Source organism: Macrosteles quadrilineatus, unplaced genomic scaffold, assembly GCF_028750875.1.
Source record: "Macrosteles quadrilineatus isolate MER2022 unplaced genomic scaffold, UCM_ALF_1.0 Scaffold_2__2_contigs__length_208266976, whole genome shotgun sequence".
NCBI classification, from domain to species: Eukaryota; Metazoa; Arthropoda; class Insecta; order Hemiptera; family Cicadellidae; genus Macrosteles; species Macrosteles quadrilineatus.
The window spans coordinates 95,904,567-95,929,550 of record NW_026542595.1 but is presented as its reverse complement, the minus strand read 5'-3'; the positions used below and the strand labels follow the sequence as shown (position 1 = coordinate 95,929,550).

Genomic DNA, 24,984 nt, shown 5'->3' with positions numbered 1-24,984 from the left:
AGTTTGTTTTGCAAATCATAAATTTCCAAAACAAATGCAGTAAATTTTCTATTTCTAAATTTGAATCTTTAAAATATTTTTAATTTCTTTTAAAACCTGATAATCATAAAATTCCAAAGACATAGTAAATCAAAATGTCCGAGCAATTTGTTTAATTCTGGTATATCATGTGTAAAAAACATGTTAATGGGTTAAATAAATTGTCGCACATTTTTTTGTTATTTTACAATGACCTTGACCTACTTAAAGGATTTAAACAAATTCCATGGTTCAACAATAGAAAATGTTACCCATTTCCCCCACTAATATAAAGTAAAGTGGGGAGTGGACTACCCTCACCACTATATGGAGGTATAAAAGAGGTTTGATATCCCGCATTAAACATTCTTATTTTTGGATATCGCAAACGCAAGTTTAGTCAAGATGGATAAAAAAAAGATTAGACATAATAAAAGAGAAAGAAGGAGGGTACTGAAGCTTAATGAAACATTTGAGGTATTGAGAACCGTACTCAAAGCTGAAAAAGGAACATCTTAACTTCAAATTATAAATTTATCAATTGAGATAATAAGATTTTTAGAAAAGGAAGTTGAAGAAGCAAGAATGAGGACAGTGGGAGAAATGAAAGAAGCTAGTGCTATAATCGATAGCCACGTTGAAAAATTAAAAGAAGATGATGATGAAAAAATGTTGTCGGACATGATACAATTAATGAATGGTGAAATGGAAGAGCGAATTCTGTCGGACATGATGGAGTTATTGGATAGTGAAATTGACGAAGAGTACTAACAAATAAAAAAGGGGAACTGGGTAGGTTGGGTTTGTCTTGGAAATTGAAAATTCATAACACAGTAAATTGGGGCTTTTTCAACTTTTAAACAGTAAATAACTTTTTTCCAAATTTTAAATAAAAAAATGTCTGACCAATTTGTTTAGTTCTGGTACAACATGTGTAAAAAACGTGTTCCAGAATTAAATGAATTGTTCACACATTTTTTTATTATCCTGCAATGACCTTGACCTACTTTAGAAAGTACTAAGCAGGAGTAATTAGTAAAAAAATATACTACCTTGTTTTCCCATAAATATGTTTAAAAGTTGGAGAATAGCCTATATTTATGTTAGATTATAAAAAAACTGGGGAATGGGCTGATGTTATCAATTTAATAGTAGTAGAGGGGAGAAAGAGGGGAGGGAATGGTATAAATAGAGGTGGATGTTCATACCTTTCATTAGTATGTTGCTGCTTCTTGAATAGAGACCATCTTCAACATGCTACGCTGCGCCATTTGTCAAGCTACATTTGAGGATGAAATAGATCTTCTACTTCATTAAATAGTCGATCATCCTACAAATGAAGAGGAATTGGAAGGATATCAAGACTTGGTTGAAGAATTGTATAAAATAGGACAAGGAGAAGAAGAAGAACCCAAACCATTTACTTCAAGAAATACAGGAGAAGAAGAACCAAAACCATCGACTTCAAGAGGCCAAGAAGAAAAAGACCCGAAATCATCCACTTCAAGACCAAGTGTTATCCATTACGCACCTAAACTTTCAACTTCACCTTCAACTGCTACATCTTCAACAAATGTGGAACTACACGCTCATGCTCTACCAGGTAAAGTGGTAACACATTTCAAAATTGACAATGCCACATTAAAACTGGAAGAATTTATGTTTAGTGCAAAAGGACTACTAATTAAAACGCTGCAAAATGAATTACAAAGATTAAATTTTATAAAGTTTGGACTATTGCTGGACACTATGTTTACCAATATGCAAAATGAAACATCGCCTAGAGGATTTCTAACAAAAAACAGAACTATCATGTTTGACTCAAATATTGAATTAATTGTAGATGAATGTTTTGAAGAACTTTTGACGAAATTGCAAGAGCATGAAGGAAGAGGATCAGGATGGACTGTATTGAACATATGGGGCTTGGATGTAAGAGTGCATAAACATGGATATGGAATGAGAGGTAGTAGCTATATCCCTCTACCTAAGAAAATTGCTAATACTCCTTCTTGTATAAATGTACAAAATGATGATACTGAATGTTTTAAATAATCAATGTTGGTAAAATATATCAAAAATAATCATCCAGAAAGGGTAAGAAGAGAATATGAAGAAGTACGGCACAATTATAATTTTCAAGGAATGAGCTACTCTGTAAAAATCAAAGATATCACCAAGTTTGAAAAAAAGAACCCAATTGCTTCTGTAAATATATATGGTTTAGATTCATCAAACAATGTATATCCTCTACGTATAAGTGCACACGAACTAAATGATCACACAGACTTATTATTAATCACCAACGGTGAAATATCGCACTATGTATATATTAAGAATTTTACAATTGGGCATCACCCTAAAATGTCCATCGGTGCAACTGGGTATTCGAGATTAGGGCCACCCCTGACCATCGGTGCAACTGGGCAACTGCCGATTTGACAGCGCTAATCAAATTACGAATGAGTGGCGCATCCACATCCATATATGCAAGCTATTAAAACATGTTTTTAAACTTTGTGTTTCTTATACCTAATAATAATAGCATAAACGTTTACTAACAACAAACCTAACAAACTTCGGTGTTGGTCGAGTCTGACCTGATCTTCACTTTAGTATGCTATGCTACTTTGAAACAATTATTCTAATAAAAGTCATTAATATTGTATTGATATATAAGTTAGTAGTATTAATTTATATGTTGAAGCTGGGAATCCCAGTGACGTCAAGATGACGTAGAAGTCGCGTGGCTGGCGCGCGCCGCATTCTTGACCCGAGGTTAGAGCGATTGACTCCAATTGACCTCTAATTAAAAACCAATTAGATAACAGATATCGCATTCCAACCTCGAGCGCTATCTGTTATCAGGGATTTCCCGACCTTTAGGTCATTAAGTTTGTTTACATCCTCCACGTGTGTCTTTCACATGCTCCACATGTGATAAACACTCATTTGCGTCAACCAAGAACGTAAATATTGGTGGAAAACTTTTGCCTGCAATAAACTGTGAACTTTAAATATGAAATACTTGTGTCCCTTGCATCATCCTTGTGAAATCACGCATTTGCGTCAATAGGAAACGTGACAAACCAGGTATAAATAATCTCGGCTGTTTCTATTCAATCAAGTTGTGGTTTGATCCAGCTTCAGTAAACATCTCCTGCTTCAACCTACGGTGAGTCAAAACAACTATACTTTAAGTCTTAGAATATTTTTTAAAACTAAAAAAAAAACATATCAGAGTTTAAAATGATTTGAGAGCTTAAATTCATAGTTTAAAATAAATGCAAGTCATACCTAAATAATATACTAAATTAAACATTCAGACTTAAAACAGGTCCATGCTTAATATCTCCCATAATATTTTAGCTACCGAGTTGAAATTTAGCACATAAATTGATAGAGACCTCTGGTTTGTGTTAATGTAGCTAAAGTCAGGTTTTACAGTATGTGATGATCTGAAGTTTTTGAAAGTAACATTGCGTTTGTTTTTAACCGACAAATTTGTACGAAATTAGTTAAGGATGAAAAATAGTTAGTTTACCTAAGTATACGGATTTGTGAGACTTTGAAATTTAGCATGTTAGTTGGTGGAGGCGTTTGGTTTGTGTTAATTTAGCAATAAAAGTCTGTATTTTTCCACACATGAAATTTATTATACAGGGTGACACAAAGGAACCGGACGTTTTTTAAATAAGTAATACACAGTAGTTAAAAGGAATAAACTGGTTTTAATAATGTACATAGTGAGGTAAACATTTGCCATTTGTTATAAATTCGTAATTTTTTGAAAATTGCGTCATGCATATGGCGGCCATGTACTTATCTACAAATGTTCATTCTGGTCTGAAAATCATCTGAAACTCGGGTCAGGAGGTTCAATGCCATTGATATCTTCTGTGATTGCAAACTTCAAATCCCCTAGAGTGCGTGGTTTGTGAGCATGAACACACTCCTTAAGAAACCCCCAAAGGATATAATCACTGGTGGACAAGCCGGGTGATCTTGGCGGCCATGGCATGTCACCAAAGCGAGAAATCACCTTGTTAGGAAAAATTCATTCAATACTGCTCTCTTTCTGGCGATATTTTTGGGTGTTCTCGAAGTTCTAACAAGGCCTGGTGGTTTCTTTCTTGTTATATTCCCAGTTGTTCGGAGCCCTGAAACCCATCTTAATAGCGTATTTCGGCTTGGAACCGTTCCATGGCGTTCAATATTAAAATGTCGACTAAATTCCTGCTGGATTTGACGGCGGATTCACCATTTCGGACCAAAGTATCGAATGCGAAAACGCGATGATCTAGGGTCCACTGAGCGATTTTATCAAAAATGGCAAGCCTCACTGAAGGTAATTACATAACTTCAATCTTCCTACCATGTGCAACAACAATGGAACAGCTGTTTAAAAAACGTCCGGTTCCTTTGTGTCACCCTGTATATGATAAAGTCACAACAAAAATAGTTGACCAAAGTGTATGGAGATGTGATATTTTTTAGTTGTCGTAAAACATGATTTTTACTTGGAATTGGATTTTGATGCTTCAAATGGATCTTAAAGTAGTTTTTATCATCACTAATAACTGTAGTAAAATAGACATTTACATGTTAACACAAAACAATAATTTGACATTTTGTCTTAGTGTATAAATATTGTTTGAATTTCTAATATTTCAAAGTTTTGTTAATGTGTTTTAGGTTAGCCCAACCATACAAATTCTGCATTGAATCGGCAATACAGTCATCTCTTCCATCCATCATTTGAGCCAGAGCCAACTTTCAGGTTTCATCCATACGGTATACACAAGGCATAACAAAACTAAGGTGAGCTTATCACACTGTATAGAATAAAATAGCTTTATTTCAATGGATTTGATAACTTTCAGATGTATTGTGAAACTATTACTTTTGAATAGTTTCCAATTTGACATGCCTCTAAATGAGAATCAGGAAATATTACTTATGTTTCAGGACTAAATACATCAATGAATCAAGATTTTAACAAGAGTAACGATGTCAAAACAGACTACATTAACACAGTTTTATCAATCAACTTTAAGAAGATATATTTATAAAAATCAGACTTTAAACAAATATAAACAGTTAAGAGTAGACAGTTTTTTTCATACTGGTCAGTAGATTGATACATTTCAAATCTAGCTTACATTATTAAAACGATATTTTTGTTTTCATTTCAGAAAACAAAAATAAAAATGAACACTAAACTAGGATATAAAAAATTATCTGAATTCGCGTTTACACCAGAGAGGTCTACACCAGGTGCGGTTGGTTATGACTTAAGATCAGCATATTCCCATATGGTTTTCAAACACTCTAGCGTGGTAATCAGGACAGATCTAGCCATTCTATTTCCTGATGGGTGTTATGGAAGGATTGCTCCAAGATCAGGCCTGGCATTGACACACTCCATCTCAATTGGAGGTGGTGTGATTGATAGGGACTACACTGGTGATATCCGTGTAATCCTGTTCAATCATTCAGATGAAGATGATCACATCAAACGTGGCACCCGTGTTGCTCAGCTAATTTGTGAAGCCGCGTTACAGCCTGATTTATATGAATAAACAGAATTGCAAAACACCATAAGAGGGAATAAAGGATTTGGATCGTCGGGTTTTATGTAAATTTGTAAATGTGTGTTGTGTTAGTTTGTCAAATTAAATTAGATAATACGAATATATATATATATATATATTAGATATGGAGGAAGTAAGAATAGAAGACACACAAGATAGTAGGAGTGAAAAGTCAGATCATCAGACCCCATCAGTAAGTGTGTTCTCTCTGATTCAAATGTTTGAAAATTTAGTGGCGATTGGACTTACCTCAATTGAAAAATGGGACTTTGCGTTGAGTGCACTGAAGAATCACCCTGATGTTGTCTCAAAAGGTGAGGTGCTGGGACTGTATCTTGTTTTAAATCAGATAGCACAATTGATTTCAAATAAAATATACCAATCCGTGGATTCGCAGGAGAAGTTGCCGTTAGTTAGGCAAAATGAAATGTCCTTTAGTGAGATAATGATGATAGCGGGGTCTATTATGAAAAAGAAATGCTGGAAAGATCGGAGTTATTCAGGTGATACACAGAACACCATTATCAAAGTTGTGAGAACAATTATGTTTTAATTTCCCAGAAACTTGAATTATGATGACAACATTTGTGAATCCAACCTCAAAAAGCGTAAATCAAATAAGAAAAATAAAAAAATAAGAAACAGAAAAAACGTTCCTCGTCCCCATGTCCCTCAACGGCGTCCACATCATCCTCAAAATCTTGCTCTTCGTCATCATCATCCACTTCAGGTGATGAATTTGACAAACTGTTTAAATCAAAAAATAAACAATATCCTATGATTAGACAAATTTTTTAAACACAAAAACATAAACTCCGCCGTAAGATGGTGACACCTGGGGAAAAGGGACGTTACATGATAAAAATAGAAATCACTGATTTACATAACTTTAAAAAATGCCAATCACCTAAACAATATTGGACCCAAGTATAAAAAAGCGCTGTTTGTAGCAGAGTCTGAAGAAAGCGTTTACATTCAAATTGATGAAATAATGTTAACCGTGGGGCAAAAGATAGCAAGTACGGTAGGAATGGAAGTGGACAATTTTCAAATAAATAAAAATGATAGATTCAATAACTAACACAACACATGTAATAGTTATAGATGTTTTATTGTATGATTTTTATTGAATGTATTGGTAAAAACTCCTTTCTTTTTTTTATTCCAGGGGTAAATTTAAAAATGAGAAGGATACCAGTCTTATTGCTCCTTATTCTGTACATCAAAGTTTAATAATGGAGGTGGTTGTTGTCGAAGAGCCTTACCCTGATCAACGTGAACGATCAAGATTTTCATTGCAAAGTGGTGATGTGTTTAATGAATTAGTGGAACTTAATAGTGCGTTTCGCGGTGTGCTTAAAACATATTATTTACGAAACAGAGATGAAAACATTAAGGATTTGTGTGTCCTATTAACTTACCACAAACAAAAAATAATAGACTTGACCTCTCTTCTCTTAGCTGAGTATGGTGCCTTGAAATTTAACATCTTAACTGAGTGTACCTATATTAAACCGCACACGGATGAAAAACAAATTAGATCATTTAAAACTAGTAACAAATCAGTGTTTAACGATACCCCCTTAGAAACTGTGCTCTATGATATGATAGAAAAGCTATGTAGGGAAGAGACAGAATATCAGGGTAAAGGTAGCGGTTGGACTCTTTATAGTGTAGATGGTTTTCTAGTTAGATTTCAAACCATCATATATTGTGTAAGACCACCGAATCTACACATTCCTTGCGTAAGCTCGGAACGGCTACGCAATCCAAAGATTTCCTAAAAATAATCCTCTTTTGCTCTGAGTAAGTTCAGAACGACTGCTCAATTCCAAAATAACAAAGTCAAAACCCTCACCTTAAGTAAAGAAAGAAAATATCTCGAGTTAAAGATTACGATTCATGTGTTAGACAGTTTGTATTAATTTATCAAAATTTTCTACTCAAAGTCGAAGTAATATGAGACTTGAAACAATATTTGTATTATGTACCTCTCCAACCATCCCATATTGTGTAAGACCTCCAAATCTACATATTCCTTGCGTAAGCTCGGAACGGCTACGCAATCCAAAAACTTCCTAAAAAATAACCCTAATTTCCCAGCGTAAGTTCAGAAGGACTGCGCTATTCCAAAAATACTTACCAATATCATAATCATCTACTAACAAATTATTTTACCAAGACTTTCATTATAACACACACATAATTATAAACAAACAACCGTTGCGCAAGCGTAATTTAAATATGTCTTATCAACACTCATTTAAAGTACAGTAATACGTAGCTAGCTACACATTTGTTTTAAAATACATAATGTATACACAACCCATCTACTAACATTTGACACACGGTCGAATGCTTGTGGTTGAATGCATTACCGTGTGTATATTTGTTAAGAAATGTGTGACCTTGCCCTATATATATATATATACACATATATACTGGTAACTAAATTGAAAGTCGTTAACAAATATATGTGTATTACTCAGTTCTAATAACAAAACAAAAGGTATACTTCCCCTATCCCCACTTGCTTCCTTGAGTACAGCCTTGATCAATGCTATAAAACAGTTGCACTTGCTTGTGATAGTCACTTGCGCTCCATCATCACCAAGAGCACATCAGTATTTACTCTTTAGCATTCAGTATTAGTATATCAGTATTTAGCACTCATCCTTTTTACTTATCTACTTCAGTACTTCTCTACCTTATATTTCTCTAACTTCCATACTCTTCAAACATGTTGCCGTGGATGAGAAAACCTTCCCAACCTTCAAAGATGGGTGTGAAGAAACCTCCTACTTCTCACGAGGAAGTTGAGGAAGCTGTCAATTCCATCATCAACATGACAGCAGAATCAGCTTCCATAGTGGTGACTACGCAGACATTCGAGACCAACTCTAGCCTACCGACAGAACGGACGACCCAGACGACAGAACAGACGACCAAGACGACGGAACAGACGACCAAGACGACGGAACAGACGACCAAGGCGACGGAACAGACGACCAAGGCGACGGAACAGAGGACCAAGGCGACGGAACAGAGGACCAAGGCGACAGAACAGACGACCAAGGCGACAGAACAGACGACCAAGGCGACAGAACAGACGACGAAGACGACAGAACAGACGACCCTGCCTTCTTCACTTCGGAACCCATCCACTTCGAAAAACTGTAAGTCTTAACCGACTGCCATGACTTACTTAGATACGATACTCACTGACATGATCACTACCCCATCACTAATAAGTCCTCTCCCAAATTCTCCTACCGAAAGTCCTATCAAAAATTCCTACGACCCACCCTCACTAAATTCGTCAATATCTTCCAGCCCAATCTTGATTGACCATGAAAAACCTTACATAAACAGATGAGAGCTACGTAAACTGAAACGTGGCAGAACACAGTGTACATATACTTTCTTACGTGGACCAAAGAAAAATACGAGGTGTACCAAAATGACTAAAATTAACTCTACTCTGTGTTGTTTGCATGCCCACAGTACAAACAAAAAACCCACAACCATGACAAAAACTGAACCAACCATGTAAAAAAAGTCACTTCCTAGTACTTCAGCGACGGTTAACACTACTATCACTACGAACGCAAAACCGTTAACTAAGTCATTGACTGTATCTAGACCGATCACTCCACTTCCTCCTACTACTTTAGCGACAACAACTAAACCAATCACTACACTTCCTTACACTTCACTTTTCAATCCCAGTACATCACTAACTCCCAGAAAGACAACAATTACCAAAATCAAACTTCTAAAAATTGACAAACTACACTTGGACGATAAGTACTTCTACATTAAGGCATCACCATCACACCACAGAGTTATTGTCCGCAACAGAGGAGAAATCTTTAAAATACAAATCTCTTACTACATGGAACTACCACGGACGACAGGGTATTACATACGACATAGTACGAAAAACAAACGGCAGCGGATAACGACGACCTTTGTCCCTACACAGAACCAATAAAGATGTACATATAAATTAACTTTAGTAAATATAATTACATAGCAAAAGCAAATACTTGTGTCTGAATTAATCCCTGTAGTCTTTTAACATTAGAAAATTACGAACGTAAAGTAAGTGGAAAGGGGTGGGGAATAGTGTATATATACACACAGTGGCTTTAAGTATTTATTCGAGATTCAATCATGTTTTAATGCAACACTGGTATTAACAAAAACTTTAAGAAGCTTTGAAGAAGTTTATGAATTAAGGCAGACACTAAGCAAATATCTTAAACTTAAAGTCGACTGTGATGTTTGTTATTGAAAGACTGAAGAAAATACTCGTACACAACATATTTCAGAAATGAAACTGAGAAGAATGTTACGAGCAACTGTTAGACTTGTGAAAGACAGTTACAAAGCTAAAGTAACTTTATACATTAAACCAACATAAAAATCCAAGCTTAACAAGATCACGTCATTGAATACAGGATGGGGTAAAATGTATCTACAGTAAGAGTCATTGTAGATACATTTTAGCCCATCTTGGTAATTAAGTGTGACGTCCTTGACCCAATTTCACTAGTTTAGCATTTGAGTTACTAAACAGACTTAATATATTTAACTAAAATATTAAGGTATAATTACCTCGTCAAGTAATCCAAATGTTTTGATGTTAGGTTAAAACCCTACATGTTTCAACGTTAATACGGCATCGTCTTGGTACAAACACAATCATAAAAGACAATACCTTAATACATATCACAATAAATAAATAACACGAAACGAACATTTAGATAGGCCTATTACACGACGCGGACGGCCCTGGCGCAGGTAGTTATATTGAATTAAATTTACATTAAAATATTTATAAACTGATAGGTTACTTTTATCGCCACGTAGATTTGCAAGTCTGAAACTGTATTCAGTGATATGTAAGTCTTGACTTGTGGGTAGAAAGCATAGACATTTTAGTTCAGAGTTAAGCCACTGGATAGCAGCACAAACAAGGTTCGAATTCTAGCCGGGATTCGATGGTATCTGACATAATGGGCGGAGCAACATAAATTATATCTTGTTCGCGAGCCAATAGCGCTCAGGCCAAGCGCCATTGTACAAGACAACAGTTGTTTGTAGTTTATTTTCGCTATTCAGTCTGTGTTGAACTATAATTTCGTATAATAGACCCAGTTAGTCAAACTTAAGTTGTAACGTAGTGTGATTAAATCTCATATTACATATTTATTTTGTTATCTGTATAAGAAGACTAAAAGAACATTGTTAGGCAAATAATTAAAGCCATAAATAAGTTTATCAGGAATAAAGTTTGAAAATTAACAATTTAGGTCTGATAAGTGGGGGTATATTTTACCCCTTCCCTTTCTACGTGCATACTATATAAACGAAGATGTCTCGTATAAAATTAACACTGCCTTTCAGACTGTAGAAGAAACATGGTGTATCAAATTGTCTATTACGTTTCTCCTGCAAGAATTGTGCCTCAAAAACAAAAACCAATGCTCTATAGCGTTAAAGTAAACAATAAATGGGGTATAAAGACGTCTATCTAAGGTGATGGGTTCAATAGCATACAGCGACAGGAAGATAGAAATCAAAATTGAAGCCTCGGAAAAATTATTCTATCCACCGTCGACCTTAGAAGACAATCTACTAGTAAAAGAAGAAGTCTTGAAAGATGTACGAAAACTACTTCGTTACGGGATCAGATCGACTGTGAACATTAGTGTTGAATAGTTTAGCTGAGGCAATAAAAAACAACAACAAAATGGAAAAAAAGGAAATTAAAAAAAAATGTACAAGACAATAATTCATCCTATATAACTATATTAAATTTCTTTCAATTCTTAAAAGCAGGGAAGGAGGGTATCTTTAAACAACCTGATTGCAAATTACCCTCCACCCAACAATATTGTTTAAATGTCCTTGACCTATATAACTAAAACATTTATATTAAATAAAACGGTTTTTTACGTATCCGAGGTTCAAAACATAGTTTTTTATCAGTATTAACAATTGAACTTGCGTCTGTAATTCTAACACTTGGAATGTAATGCCGCGAAATTTGTAATAGTAAATTACATTACTAGTCCTGTAAAAATGTGTTTACTGGACGAGGGTGGTAGTTTCCGGGAGACCGAGTAGAGTACGAGATTACCATACGAGTCCAGTAAACACATTTTGAACGAGTAGTGTACGATATTTTTCGTCATACTACTAAATTCGTATAAATCCTTAAGAACTGAACGACTGACAATCACTAGTCTTAAACTCCATGAGAGGTTATGTTTTCGTTTATAACTTAACCATTTATAGCAAATTACAGTTTACTCAGTAGGTTGTTGTCTGGTAAAACTCATTACAGTAGTAGTACGTAATGAAACACTATTTGATTAAGCTTTCGGCACAAACACACGTTTTCTGGACTAAATCCTTTCGTTAGTCATAACAGTTCAGTGTGTGGTGTAAATTATATTTCCTCGAATACTACTGTGAAATTATATGTTTTCGTTGCTTGATTTAGATCGGACCGCTTTGCATTTTAAAGATAGACGTCGGAAAAAACATGACTTTTAAAATGTTTTTCTTTTAAAACTGACGTTCTATCTATTTCAATATCGTCCATCTACTTTCCGGTGTTTCTAATTCGTGGTAATTAAAAAAAATCGCTCTCATCCTGTAAACTGCTTTACATTTTAATCACTGAGTTTTTAGTTACATACTACAGTAGGTCAAGGTCAATAAACACCCTTTTTAAAAAAATACATATTCTCGTCGTTGTCTGATTCAAAAGATAGACGTCGGCAAACATGGCTTTTAAAATTTACAAACTGACGTTCGGCCCATTTCAACATCGTCAGCACTCCATCTACTCTTTTGTGTTTCAATTTCCTGGTATTGTGGCTCGGTTTCTTCCAAAATATCACTCTCATCTTCAATATCACCATCAAAATCATCATCTTCTATATCATCTTCTAACAGCTCAGGATTTTCGTCCCAGTTCATATTTTCAAAGGACTCTCTAAGATAGCTGTGATCGGTTGGAGTCATTGTAATAAAATGGTAAATCACATGTCCAACATATCCTTATCCCTGAATTTGTTAGGTAGTGGGGGTAACCCCTATAAATACATCCTCTCATAAAATCTTATAATTATTCCTGTCTTAGATGTTGACCAATAATGATCTAAAATATCATGTTTACTTGCAACATTTGTCAAGAAAACTTTCATGATGAAATTCTCTTTGATATTCATCAAGAGGTCTTTCACAATTCTCAAACATATGAAATCAACCATAACAACTCAGAAGAAGAAGAAATTATTTTACCACAAATAGAAGAGTTTTTCCTCAAGTACAAGACACTTTACCTCAAGAAGTAGAACAAACATAGCAGGATCGAGCGAGAGTTATTCATTATGCTACACCTAGGACTTTGACCGTTGAACTAATGGCTCAAGCTTTACCAAATTCAGTTGTCAAGCACTTCAAAATCATAAACACAAATTATGAACTCCAACAATTTATTAGTAAAACTAAAGCACTTATTATTGAAACATTAAATCAAGAGCTAAAAAGACTTAACTTTGTTAAATTTGGTATATTAATTGACACTTTGTTTACCAATGTTCAAAATGAATCCCCGAGAGGTTTTTTACAAAAAACAAAACAATTATGGTAACAAGCGATGTTAGCTCTATTGTAGAAGACTGTCTGGAAGATATTCTGATAAAGATTGCTGAACATGAAGGCCAGGGAACTGGTTGGTCTTTGCTAAACATTATCGGGTTAAATATAAGGGTTCACAAACATGGTTACGGAGACAGAGGCAGCAGTTATATTCCCCTACCTCAAAAGATTTCTCGCACAAAAGCTTGCATTAATGGAAAAAATGGTGACAATGAATGTTTCAAGTATGCGATGTTAGCTAAATTCGTAAAAGGAGGTAATGTAGAGAGACCTAACTGTAGATACGACGATGTATATCATAAATACAACTTTAGAGGTATAACTTACCCAGTTGCTTTAAATGACATTAAAACATTTTAAAAACAAAATCCCACTGTATCTGTTAATGTATTTGTTCTAGATCAAACAATGTATAACCTTTGCGAATCACTGCTAAAGAGCGTCCAGATCATACGGATCTGTTATTGATTAAAGATGGTTGTATTTCACATTATGTGTACATAAAGGATTTCAATGCTCTTGTGTGTAAACAGCTGTCTAAGAGACACGAAAGAATTATTGTATGTAAAAGATGTTTCTGTTATGTTAGTAAAAACTATAAGAGTGGAGCAACACGTTGGATACTTGAACATCAACGTCTTTGCAATGGAAAAGATGTCTTACAAGTGAAACTACCATTCGCAAATAGAACCACTGTAACATTTAACAAGACAATTCATCAATATCGCATACCTATTGTTATTTATGCCGATTTTGAGTCCTCGCTAATACCATTAGACACTGATGGTTGTGATTAGACAAAAAGAACTAAATATCAAGTCATAAACCTAACAGTTATTGTCTAGTCCTCAGATCAACTCTAACAGAAGATCATCTTAAAAAATTTCGACTTACTTCGCACCCACAAGTATATCGTGGAGACAATGCCGTGGAGAAATTTGTTGATAAGTTGTATGATATAGCCGGAAATGTTGAACAGCTATACAGTAACATTGTACCCTTGAAACCCCTTCAAGAAGACCAATTGGAACACCACGAAACTTCAACAACATTTTATCTTTGCAACTGTTTATTTACAGAAGATAACATCCGTGTAAAGGAACACGATCATCTGACAGGGGCTTATCGAGGAGCAGCCTGCAACAGATGGTTGCAGTATTAGTTATAAACTACCACGTTTTATCCCAATGGTTCTGCACAACCTAAGTGAATATGATGCACACTTTATAGTTCCCGAATTAGGAAGAGATAATGGAAACATTGACGTTCTAGCAACAAGTACTGAACAGTTTATTAGTTTCTCAAAAAAAGTAGGTAAAATAAAACTTAGATTTTTGGATTCGTTTAGATTTTTGCCCTCAAGTTTGATGAAATTAACTGAAAATGTACGTCAAGAAGATCTGATAGAAAAAAAAATTTTCCCTGTGAAAAAATGGATTTACTCTTGAAGAAAGGTGTTTTCCCATACGACTATATTGACGATCTCAAGAGATTTGAAGAAACTTCACTGCCTCCACCTGAATGCTTCTACAACAAGTTTAATGAAGTCGAGATTAAACCTGAAGATTACCAACATGCTTGTCGGGTATGGGAAGAACTTGACATGAAGACGATTGGCGAATATAGTGATTTCTACGCCAAACTGGACGTCACTCTTTTATGTGATGTAATGGAAGAATTTCGTAACACCTGTTTCACAGCATATGGATTGGATCCACTTCACTCCTACACATCCCCAGGATTAGCATGGCAGGCTATGTTAAAGGATACCAAGTGTAAATTAGAACTTATAACCGATAATGATTTGTTGTTGATGGTTGAATCTGGTGTTCGTGGAGGATTGACTCAAAGTGTCACCAGATATGTAAAAGCAAACAACAAATACCTTCCTGACTATATTAAAGACGAACCAACAGTTTATCTAAGCTATTTGAATGCTAACAACTTATATGGCTATGCAATGTCGAAGCCGCTACTTTATGCTAACTTCAAGAGGGTAGATCCTAAAGTAATAGGAAATGTCACCGATATACCTAAATACGGTGACTTAGGTTACATATTGGAGTGTGATTTTGACTATCCTGAACCATTACATGATCTTCATTACGATCTCCCATTACTTGCCAAATCGGAAATCCCCCCTGAAAGGAAGCATCCTAAATTAATGATGACGCTAAACAATAAAGAGCGTTATGTTGCACACTACTGGGTTGTTCAACAAGCTATACAATTAGGTCTAAAATTGACCAAAATACATCGTGTGATAAAATTTTCACAATCATGCTGGTTAAAATCATACATTGACTCCAATACTCAGAGAAGATCAATGGCCATCATTTCAAAAAGATTTATACAAGCTGATGAACAATGCCATTTTTGGAAAAAACGTGTGAGAACAAGAGAAAGCATAAAAATGTAAAACTTGTATCAGATCCTGCAAACCTAGAAAAGCTTGTACGTCAACCCAATTTCACCACATCAATTATAATCAATGAAAATCTTGTAGCTGTGTGTATGAATAAGACAAAAGTCTTAATGGATAGACCATTATATGTAGGTATGTGTATTTTAGATATATCGAAAACTCATATGTACGACTTTCATTACAACAAAACATACTATGGAAGAGATAACATAGGAATAGCCTACATGGACACAGATTCTTATTTATATTTTATTAAGACTTTGGACTTGTTCGAGGATTTTAGAAAATTTCCCCACAGGGATGACTTTGGCTTCTCTGATTATCCTAAGAATCACCCTACCTATGACAATGATAGGAACAAGAAGGTCTTAGGCAGGTTTAAAGACGGAGCTAACGGTCAACCATTAGAAGAAGTGGTGGCTCTTATGTCAAAACTATATGCCCTCAAAATTTTGCTGAGCATTACTCCTTGTGAAAGATCAACCATCAAAAAAGCAAAAGGAATTAAGAATTTGTATTTAAAGAAAAATATAATGTTTGAACACTACAAACAATGTTTATTTGAAAACCCTGTTTACACAGCAACCTTTAACACAATAAGAAGTTTTAACCACAGGATGTTTAGCATTACAGAGGTAAAGAAAGCCTTATCATCCAACGATAACAAGAGACACATACTTGAAGATTAGTCGTCACGTATACCCACTCCCCCACCACCCCTAATCCCTCATTCCATCCCGTAAAAAAGGGGAAGGGTTATCCCTTCCTCTTTTTTACATATAAATTCTATGACCTTGACCTATAACGAACACTTTAAAAGACACAATTAACGTGTAAGCATTGCTTCTCTTGAACAACGTGATTATGACATTAAAAAGCAAAATTGTTGATGAACTGCACAAGCCTCCCAGAATTCATTATCCAAGAAGATCTACAGTGGTTAAAGGTTTGAATGGCTTATATCAAGCAGACCTAATTGAGGTAAGACCTTATAGTAAAGTAAACAGAGGGTATTACTACATACTAACATTTATAAACTGTTTTAGTAAAGTTGCAGATGCACTTACACTAAAAAAATAAATCTGGTAAAACTGAAACAAATTTGATGAAAATTATTATAAAACGCAACAAAAATACCATAAAACACTTACAAACAGATGATGGGAAAGAATACTATAACAAAGATTTTTCAGAGTTGATGAAGAAACATCAAATGAACCATTATTCAACAAATTCAGATAAAAAGCTGCTATAATTGAACGTTTTAACAGAATTCTGAAAGGAGCGATGTATAAGTCATTTTCAAATAGAGGATCGCATGTTTGGTTTGATATTTTACACAAGCTAATTAAACAGTATAACATTAAGTTCCATAGAACTATAGGTATGAAACCTATAGAGGTCAACATCAAAAATGATGAAACAGTTTTGAACCGCATCAGGAAAAACACTGAACCAAAACAGGAAAAAATACCATCAAAAGTATTCCAAGTGGGTGAAAAACTTCGTATAAGCAGATACAAAGGTGTATTTGCAAAGAAATACTTACCTAATTGGACAAATGAAGTTTTCACGGTTTATCGAGTACAACCCACGTATCAAGAAACTTATATACTTAAAGACAATAGAGGTAATCTTTTACAGGGTGGGTTTTACCGGCATGAGATGTTAAAATCATCTACAGGGGATGTTTATCTTGTTGAAAAAAGTACTAAAACGAAATGAAGATAAAGTTTTAGTTCGCTGGTTAGGTTTTGATAAAACTGAAGACTCTTGGGTATCTAAAAACGATATAATATAATTACGTCATAATTGAAACACCCATCGAAGAGTAATGTCATGGAGATAAAACCCCTTGAACGTCCTTTTAAAATTGAGAATATAGACAGCTTAACTGTAGATTATGTCAAACATAAGGAAGGAAACATGGGAAATTATTTCCAAACAGTGTTAGATGCCTTGTTAGCGTACCTTCTAACTGTGGAAAAACAAATGTTGTTTTTAATTTAATAACAAATCCTCACGGCTTGCGATTTAATAATCTTTATATTTTTTCAAAGTCCTTGACTCAACCAAAATATCAATAATTGGAGAAATTAATATCAGATGTAAAAGAAATAAGTTTATATAAATTTGATGCAAGTAGTAAAGTTATGCAACCTAACGAGGCAAAGAGTAATTCAGTTTTTATATTTGATGATGTTTCCAGTGAGAACCATGATACTATTAGAAATTATTTTGCCATGGGAAGACATAACAATATTGATTGTATATACATAGGACAGACGTATAGCAAAATTCCAAAGCAATTAATAAGGGACGACGCAAATTTAATCATTATTTTAAGCAAGATAACATGAACTTAAAACATGTATACAGGGTTAGTAAAAAGTGTGGAGACCCCCTGTTATTTTTTTAACGGCCCATACTAGAAAAACTAAACTCGGCACACCTTTATGGCATGCTATGAAGTACTTTTTGGGCATAACTGGCACTTGGCGTTCATCCCCAAAATGGCTGCAGCATGGCTTTAAGCTGATTTCTGCTTCGTTCATTTCTCATTTCTTGAGGTAAGCTGCTTTTTACTAGAGTGCAAAAGGAGTTAGCTTCATGACGTTGGTATGCACTGTTTGTGCTTGGTATGGGGTGTAGCGTTGACTCGAAATCTGCCGCGATGATGATAGGAACTTTGATTTGCATTTCGTAATGCTGGAAGCGTAGGTGATTTTTATCGGAATCAGGGAGTACCACCTCGCTTGGCTTTGATCTCCCACATAGCAACAGATGCTCACTCAGCCAAGCCTCTGGACTAGGCCTGCATCGTCTATTTTCTTTAAAGCTTGAGCAGCGTTTGCATATTGTTATCTTGTTAGTACCTTTTGTCACTTGTGGCTGCATAAGTTTGACAAAGTATGTTATATACACATAGTGACTTTCTCCTTCTTCATTCTTGATTAGTAGGAGGTCAAAGTGATCTTGCTGTTCCTTGACGATTCGTAGTGGTGAAGTGTGTCCCCTCGAATCACATTCAAACACGTTCACAGAGGTGTTATCGTTGTTTGCTTCAAAGGTTTTTATTTCTTTTATTCCAGTAGGGAAATCCAGTCCATCGAAATTGTATGTATCACAGAGGTCATCAAATGAGTCTTGTGTCAGTAGCATGTCATGTTTTAAATTTGGTATGTGTTTGGTTAATATAGAGTATTTGTAGCGTCCGTCATCTTTGTTACGTACATTTACACACGCTTTACGTTTGTAAACTTTATGAGGCAAGGGTATATAGGAACTGCCTCTTGGCTCAGCATAAATAAATTTGCTTAACCTAAGGGTAAGTGTTTTTACCTCGTGTAGAGTCCAGCCACTGCCTTTGCTTTGTGCTTCGGACTCTTCTCGAAGTATCTTGACGGCATCCTTCTTCAGAAGTTGTTCGAGCTCGTCGCTGCCACTGTGTATCAACCTGGATATTGTCTTGAAGTTCATTAACTCGCAAGGACCCTCTGGATGACAGTAGACAGCCTCTAGTACAATGTTGTATTTCAGTGACCTGCTGAGTTGTAGCTCATCCCGGATGATCTCCACTGCGACATCATTGGCAGCTTCAAGAAACGGCGCCAGATCCTTGTAGAAGTTGTCTATTACAGATATAGAAATATCAAAGCTCCATTCTGCAGCATTGAACTTCCCCTCTAACAAAAAATTTTTTTTTACATTTATGATTAAGCTGTTTTTTTTCTTTTACAGAATGGCCAACTTCCAAGCAAAACTGCAACAACTTAAGGCAGTCGAGGGGCTAGAGAGGGTTGGTGCTCTCGACTTGTCAAACCCGGCAGGATACCCGATTGTCGGGATGAAAACACACAATCATCCGACCTACGGAAAATCCATTATTGCGGAGGTGGATATGGGAAAAAGAGAGTATTTACTTTCCTACCAAAGCGCTTTGCAATGAACTTGACCCTTGAAGAGATAGAGGAAATAGCTGGAGGAGGCTATAAAATAAAATGTATGGGGATCGCGAATAGATCCCCGATTATTGAGATTTTTAAATAATTCTTTAATAAATCATATGACAAAGAACTCTTGTCTCATTCACACAAACCCTGACCATCCTTAACATCAGTACTATAAAGAAGCACAAGCTCCCAATAAGGAAATACTGCAGTGTGAGCGCCAGAGGCTACTCCTCGACCGCCAAAAACAGGTTGACGCTCCAACACTGACCTTACCCACGGCACACCTCAGAACTTGACCTTACTCAACTCCAAACCTCCTAACACACTGATAGAGTTTCAATACTCACGCCATGATCTCCACGTTAAGTAGCGCATACACTCAAACACAAGCTATACACTGCACCCTAACACCAAGTGCACACCGCGCTCGGCCATGTACGCACCGCGCTCACAAGTATTGATTCTCCTACGATGTACCTAGACGAAAACTCACAAAGTCGAGCTGTGGCCACGTTCTCAGTCGAATCTCCATACTTTTCAACGAAGCTGTGGCCAGTGTGACCATTAGACAACAAAAACTCAAAGTCGAGCTGTGGCCACGTTCTCAGTCGAACATGCGGCCATACTTTTCGACGAACCTGTACCTAGACGAAAAGTCAAAGTCGACCTGTGGCCATACTTTTCAACGAACCTGTGGCCAGACCTTTCTACTCACTTATACTCGTATTGCTGGATACTCTTAAGTGATGGGTATTCATGCTATAGTTTGTATTTAATTTACTGCATTTGTATTATTATACTACCATCAATGCTTTTTTAGCTATAATGCAAATCAGCATCTATTCGTCGTGTTGCATATTTCTTTTTTCTATTATGACACATTGGTACTTATGTTGGATATAATGCAAATCACAACATCCATTCGTCGCATTGCATGTTGTGTTTTCTGTTACGTCGCATCGCTTTTGTTCATTTCTTAGTATTTGGCGTTTTTTTTTTTTTACCTGTTAATATAAGCTTTAAGTAGATGTGGTCTCTTACTCATCCTTTCTATTTGTTCTTTCACAGTTGTTGTTAACTTGGAGCTATTTGTTAGAATTGTATTGTATGTTTATGTTTGTGAACAATAACTTCAGAGTATTTGTACATGGAATGTCATATTCCCTGTATTTTAACTACACAAGTGATCACCCTACATTATAACTATTCATACATATTTTAGTTTGCCACTAGTCTATTACGTTTTTTTTTTTTGTTTTTTTTTATCAGTTACCATCATGTCTCTAAGCACAAAATTGAACACTCTTGAGAAGGGGGCGTATCTGCCTCGAGTGGAGGTATCCTCCCTAACTGACGAAGCGGGGTACCTGGTGGTTGCTGCTAGGCTAGTGGCCACCAGGTTCGGACAGGCAATTGTGCTCGATGTGGACATCCCAGAACGAGGAGGCCAGTTCAGCACATTCCTGCCGAAGCGGTTTGCGGAGGCTCTGACTCCCGAAGAGCTAAGGGTAAAAACAGACAGGCAGCGGAGCGGAGCGGAGCGGTGTACCACGTCACGTCCGCTCCGCTTGTCCGAAGCGTTCACTGCGCACACAGGATGCGCAGCGGATCGGGAGCGGCGAGCGTCTAGCCCGCCCATAATCACCATGGCACAGACAATGGAACATTAAAGTATTATATTGTCTGTGACCATGGCGTTGTCCAAAAGTCAACGTACTTTATTGCTCTGCGAAAATACTTATTTAAAATGGTTTGCTTTGCGAGGTGTAGGCAGGAAACAATGGGTTCATGAATTGAATGAAGTGAGACAACAATTTGGTGAGTATCACCACTTGTTTAAAGACTTAAAAAACTTTGACAAACGATTTTTTGAGTACATGCGCATGTCAATCGGTACTTATGACTACATCTTATCAAAAGTTAAAGATGGCCTTGAGAAGCAAGTAACTAATTGGAGAAAGCCGATAAGTGCCGAGGAGAGACTTGTTGTTACTTTAAGGTAAGCTGTTATTTAACTTTGTTATGCCACTTTAGTTTGTAAAGATAAAAACTTGCGTGCATGTATAGTTAAGATGAGTTATTTTATTTGTATAAACAAACAAATACGTTATTGTCCGAGGGGACATGTCAAATTTTAAAATCGATTGATATCACACAAATACACATAGTTCACAAACACGTTTATTTGGGTAGGCCTACCACACGTAAAAATACACTCGCCGCGGCACACCCGGAAGCAGCTGCTTCCGGGAAGTGCCACGGCGAGAGTATTATTTGCGTGTGATACTTCCGGTTTTTGCGGATTTAATCAGATATTTAAAGTCTGATTAAAATTATTTTTTACATATTGTTGTTCGTGATAAATGTCCGCACAAAATTTTTACCCACAAGGTTATACATACAATGAGACAAGTAGTATTATAGTAATATATACCTTTTTAGAAAAATTAAACTGTATGACTTTATTGTTAGGGTACATTAAAGATGCACATTATAAGTTGCAGTAACATTTTATTCACTTAAAAAATTGCATTATTAATAAACAATTACACAATTGTACACAGTTGGTTACACAATATTTTTTTATTCAAGACTGGCAGATCTTAAGTATACAATCATAAGTGTTACATTAATTTGTCAGTTTTCATTCGATTACATTATGTAGACCGTAGGCCTGCTGATGGTCGTACTGTGGAGACCATGAATTATTGTAGTCGAAGGTAGTCAAGCTTGTACTCGTAGATCTCCCAGAAGGGGGGCGTCCGCTGGTTTCATCAATGATTACCTGAGTTAGCTTGTTTCTCACTTTGAGTTTTCTTAGTGGATCCAAACTCTGTAGATGAGGAAGCAGACTCATCAGAAAATGGTAATCTTCCGAGTCGTCATCATGCTGTCTGTTTGTATTCTTCAACAAATCAATTTTTTTTTCTTCCAACAGAAGCATTTTTTTTGCTACTGTATCTTGAACTGTCTCCTTCCGTTTGCGGGATACTTTTGTAGTAGGTAAAGTATCTTGTTGCTCGTCAAGTAGAGCGTCACTGTCGTCAATTTCAGGAGGTCTTTGGTTGGAATTCTGACAGTCAGGCGAATCAATGTCGTTTTCATGTGTGTTAACAGTTTCCATGATGACTTTTACTTTACTACAACCAGTTGATTTTTCCAAATTACCTGACATCGGAATGGTGTTCACTTAATCCTTCATGAAATCCAGCAGAGTGAAGTAAGGCCAGCTTGATGTTTGAATAGACCCACCTTCGTCACCAGACTTACTTTTCATAGCTTTCCTCAACTCTTTGCGGTAGTTATCTTTGAGATATTTCCATTTTGAGTGGGCAGCATCTTCTGAAAATAAAAAAAGTATATAAAAACTGATAATGATTAAAAAAACTTAATTTTTTTCTCAAGTCACATTTATTGGTGAAAAGTAAACTATTTAAAAATTAAAAAAAATTGATTAACTGATTTATTTAAACACTTTAATGGTTTAAATTAACTCCTCGGACCCTTTAATTGTTTCCCTTTACTTTCTATCATAACTAACTATTTTTTACCATCTAAGTCTCGGGGTTTTTTTTTAGGTACTTAGCAACTGGTGCTCAGTTCAAGATGTTGGCTTTCTCTTTCCGTATGGGTGCCTCCACAGTGAAAGCCATTGTGTTGGAAACTTGCAAAGTTATTTGGAAGAACCTTCTCAAAGACCATATGCCACAACCTACTGCAGAAATGATGGAGAAGTCCAAAGCTGGATTTTGGGAACTATGGAACTTCCCCAACTGCGTGGGAGCACTGGACGGCAAACATTGTAGGGTAAAATCTCCACCACATTCGGGATCTGTGTAGCCGGGGGGCCGTTTTGGTGAGGGGATGCGGGGTTAAGGTATGGGATGGAGGAGGGAAATTCGGGTAATCAGGAGGGAATAAACAGGGTAATGCTAATAGGTTAGGAAGAGGTGTGTCTGGACCAAACTTAATTTCAGCGTGCTGAATCTGCTACCAATACAATTAGGAAGATTGCTGGGGACCAGAGGGACGGAGACCTTTTACCCAGATCAGAACACTTGCCTAGCCAGCTTTGATTTGAACTAATGGAACTAACTATTTAAATATTAACCTATCCTTCAAACTATGAACTGAACTTGGGAAATTACTTACTAATATTGATGAGTGAGGGAAAATAATATTTAGATTGAATATTGAGTGGCTAATATGTATGAAATTGATGGATAATTGCTAAGCTACATTCTGGGAACATGTGGTTTAACTAACAGGTTTGAGAAGGTCCGCTACCTTAAGGGTAGCGAACCCGGCTAACATTTGTTTCCTACATTTCACCAGTCGGGCGAGCCAGAAGGGCTCCCCGCTTGTTACCTGACTTAGCCAACCATAATTTGAACTTATTACTAATTATTAACTATCAATTAACTTATCCATCATATCGAGAGAATGCCTGGTGTTTTCCGGAGAGGTTTTCTGTCCAGATGAAGGTTGACGAAGAAGGAGGACAAGACTATGAAAGGAGGGGATAGAGCATTGATGCAGTCGCGGCAGGCAACGAGATGAACATGCAGCCCGGCTTCGCGAACTGCTCACACTATAAAAAATATAGCGTGCCGGTATGCGTCACATCTGCATACTACAATTATAAGAAGTTTTTTTCTATTTTACTTCAAGGTGTCTCTGATCCAGACTATAAATTTCTTGCAGTTGAAGTAGGTGGGAAAGGAAGGAAAAATGACGCCGGTACATTTTCCACGTCAGCACTATATGACTGCCTTCAAAATAAGAGCTTCAATATTCCTCCAGATTCTACGCTACCACAGTCAAACGTCAAAGTCCCTAATGTACTTGTTGCTGACGAAGCTTACCCGTTAAAACCCTATCTGTTGAAGCCATATGCAAGAGTAAATCTAACGCCTGCAAAAACTGTTTTCAACTACAGACTGTCGCGTGCCCGAAGGTGCATTGAGTGTGCGTTTGGTATTTTGTTTGCCAAGTGGCGTATTCTAGGTAAGGACATAGAAACCAGCGTTGAGAATGCTGCGCACATAATTAAGTGTGCTTGCCTACTTCACAACGTGGTGAGGGACAGAGACGGTGATAGTGATCCAGTGTTCAGGGAGGTGCGTTTCTCAGCGCGGAGAGGCGGTCCCATCCACATGCATCGAAGAAACAACAGGTACACTACCAGAGCTCAGAAAGTTCGTGACATGTTTGCTGAGAACCTCAAGACACAAAAGATTTTGAAAGGGGACTACAGTGTATTCTAGCAGTGTTGACTTAGTACTTTTCTTTTGAATACATCCTTATGTACCTT

The 24,984-nt window shown here is 36.3% G+C and overlaps 1 protein-coding gene across 1 annotated transcript; it reads left to right on the top strand.

Annotated features, from left to right (window-relative positions):
* The first annotated feature begins 23,276 nt into the window (after window positions 1-23,276).
* Window positions 23,277-24,937, top strand: LOC128984635 (uncharacterized). The gene is made up of 2 exons (XM_054403969.1): window positions 23,277-23,472; window positions 24,342-24,937. Exons 1-2 carry the CDS (start codon window positions 23,277-23,279, stop codon window positions 24,935-24,937), a joined length of 792 nt encoding a protein of 263 aa, XP_054259944.1.
* The last annotated feature ends 47 nt before the right edge of the window (window positions 24,938-24,984 follow it).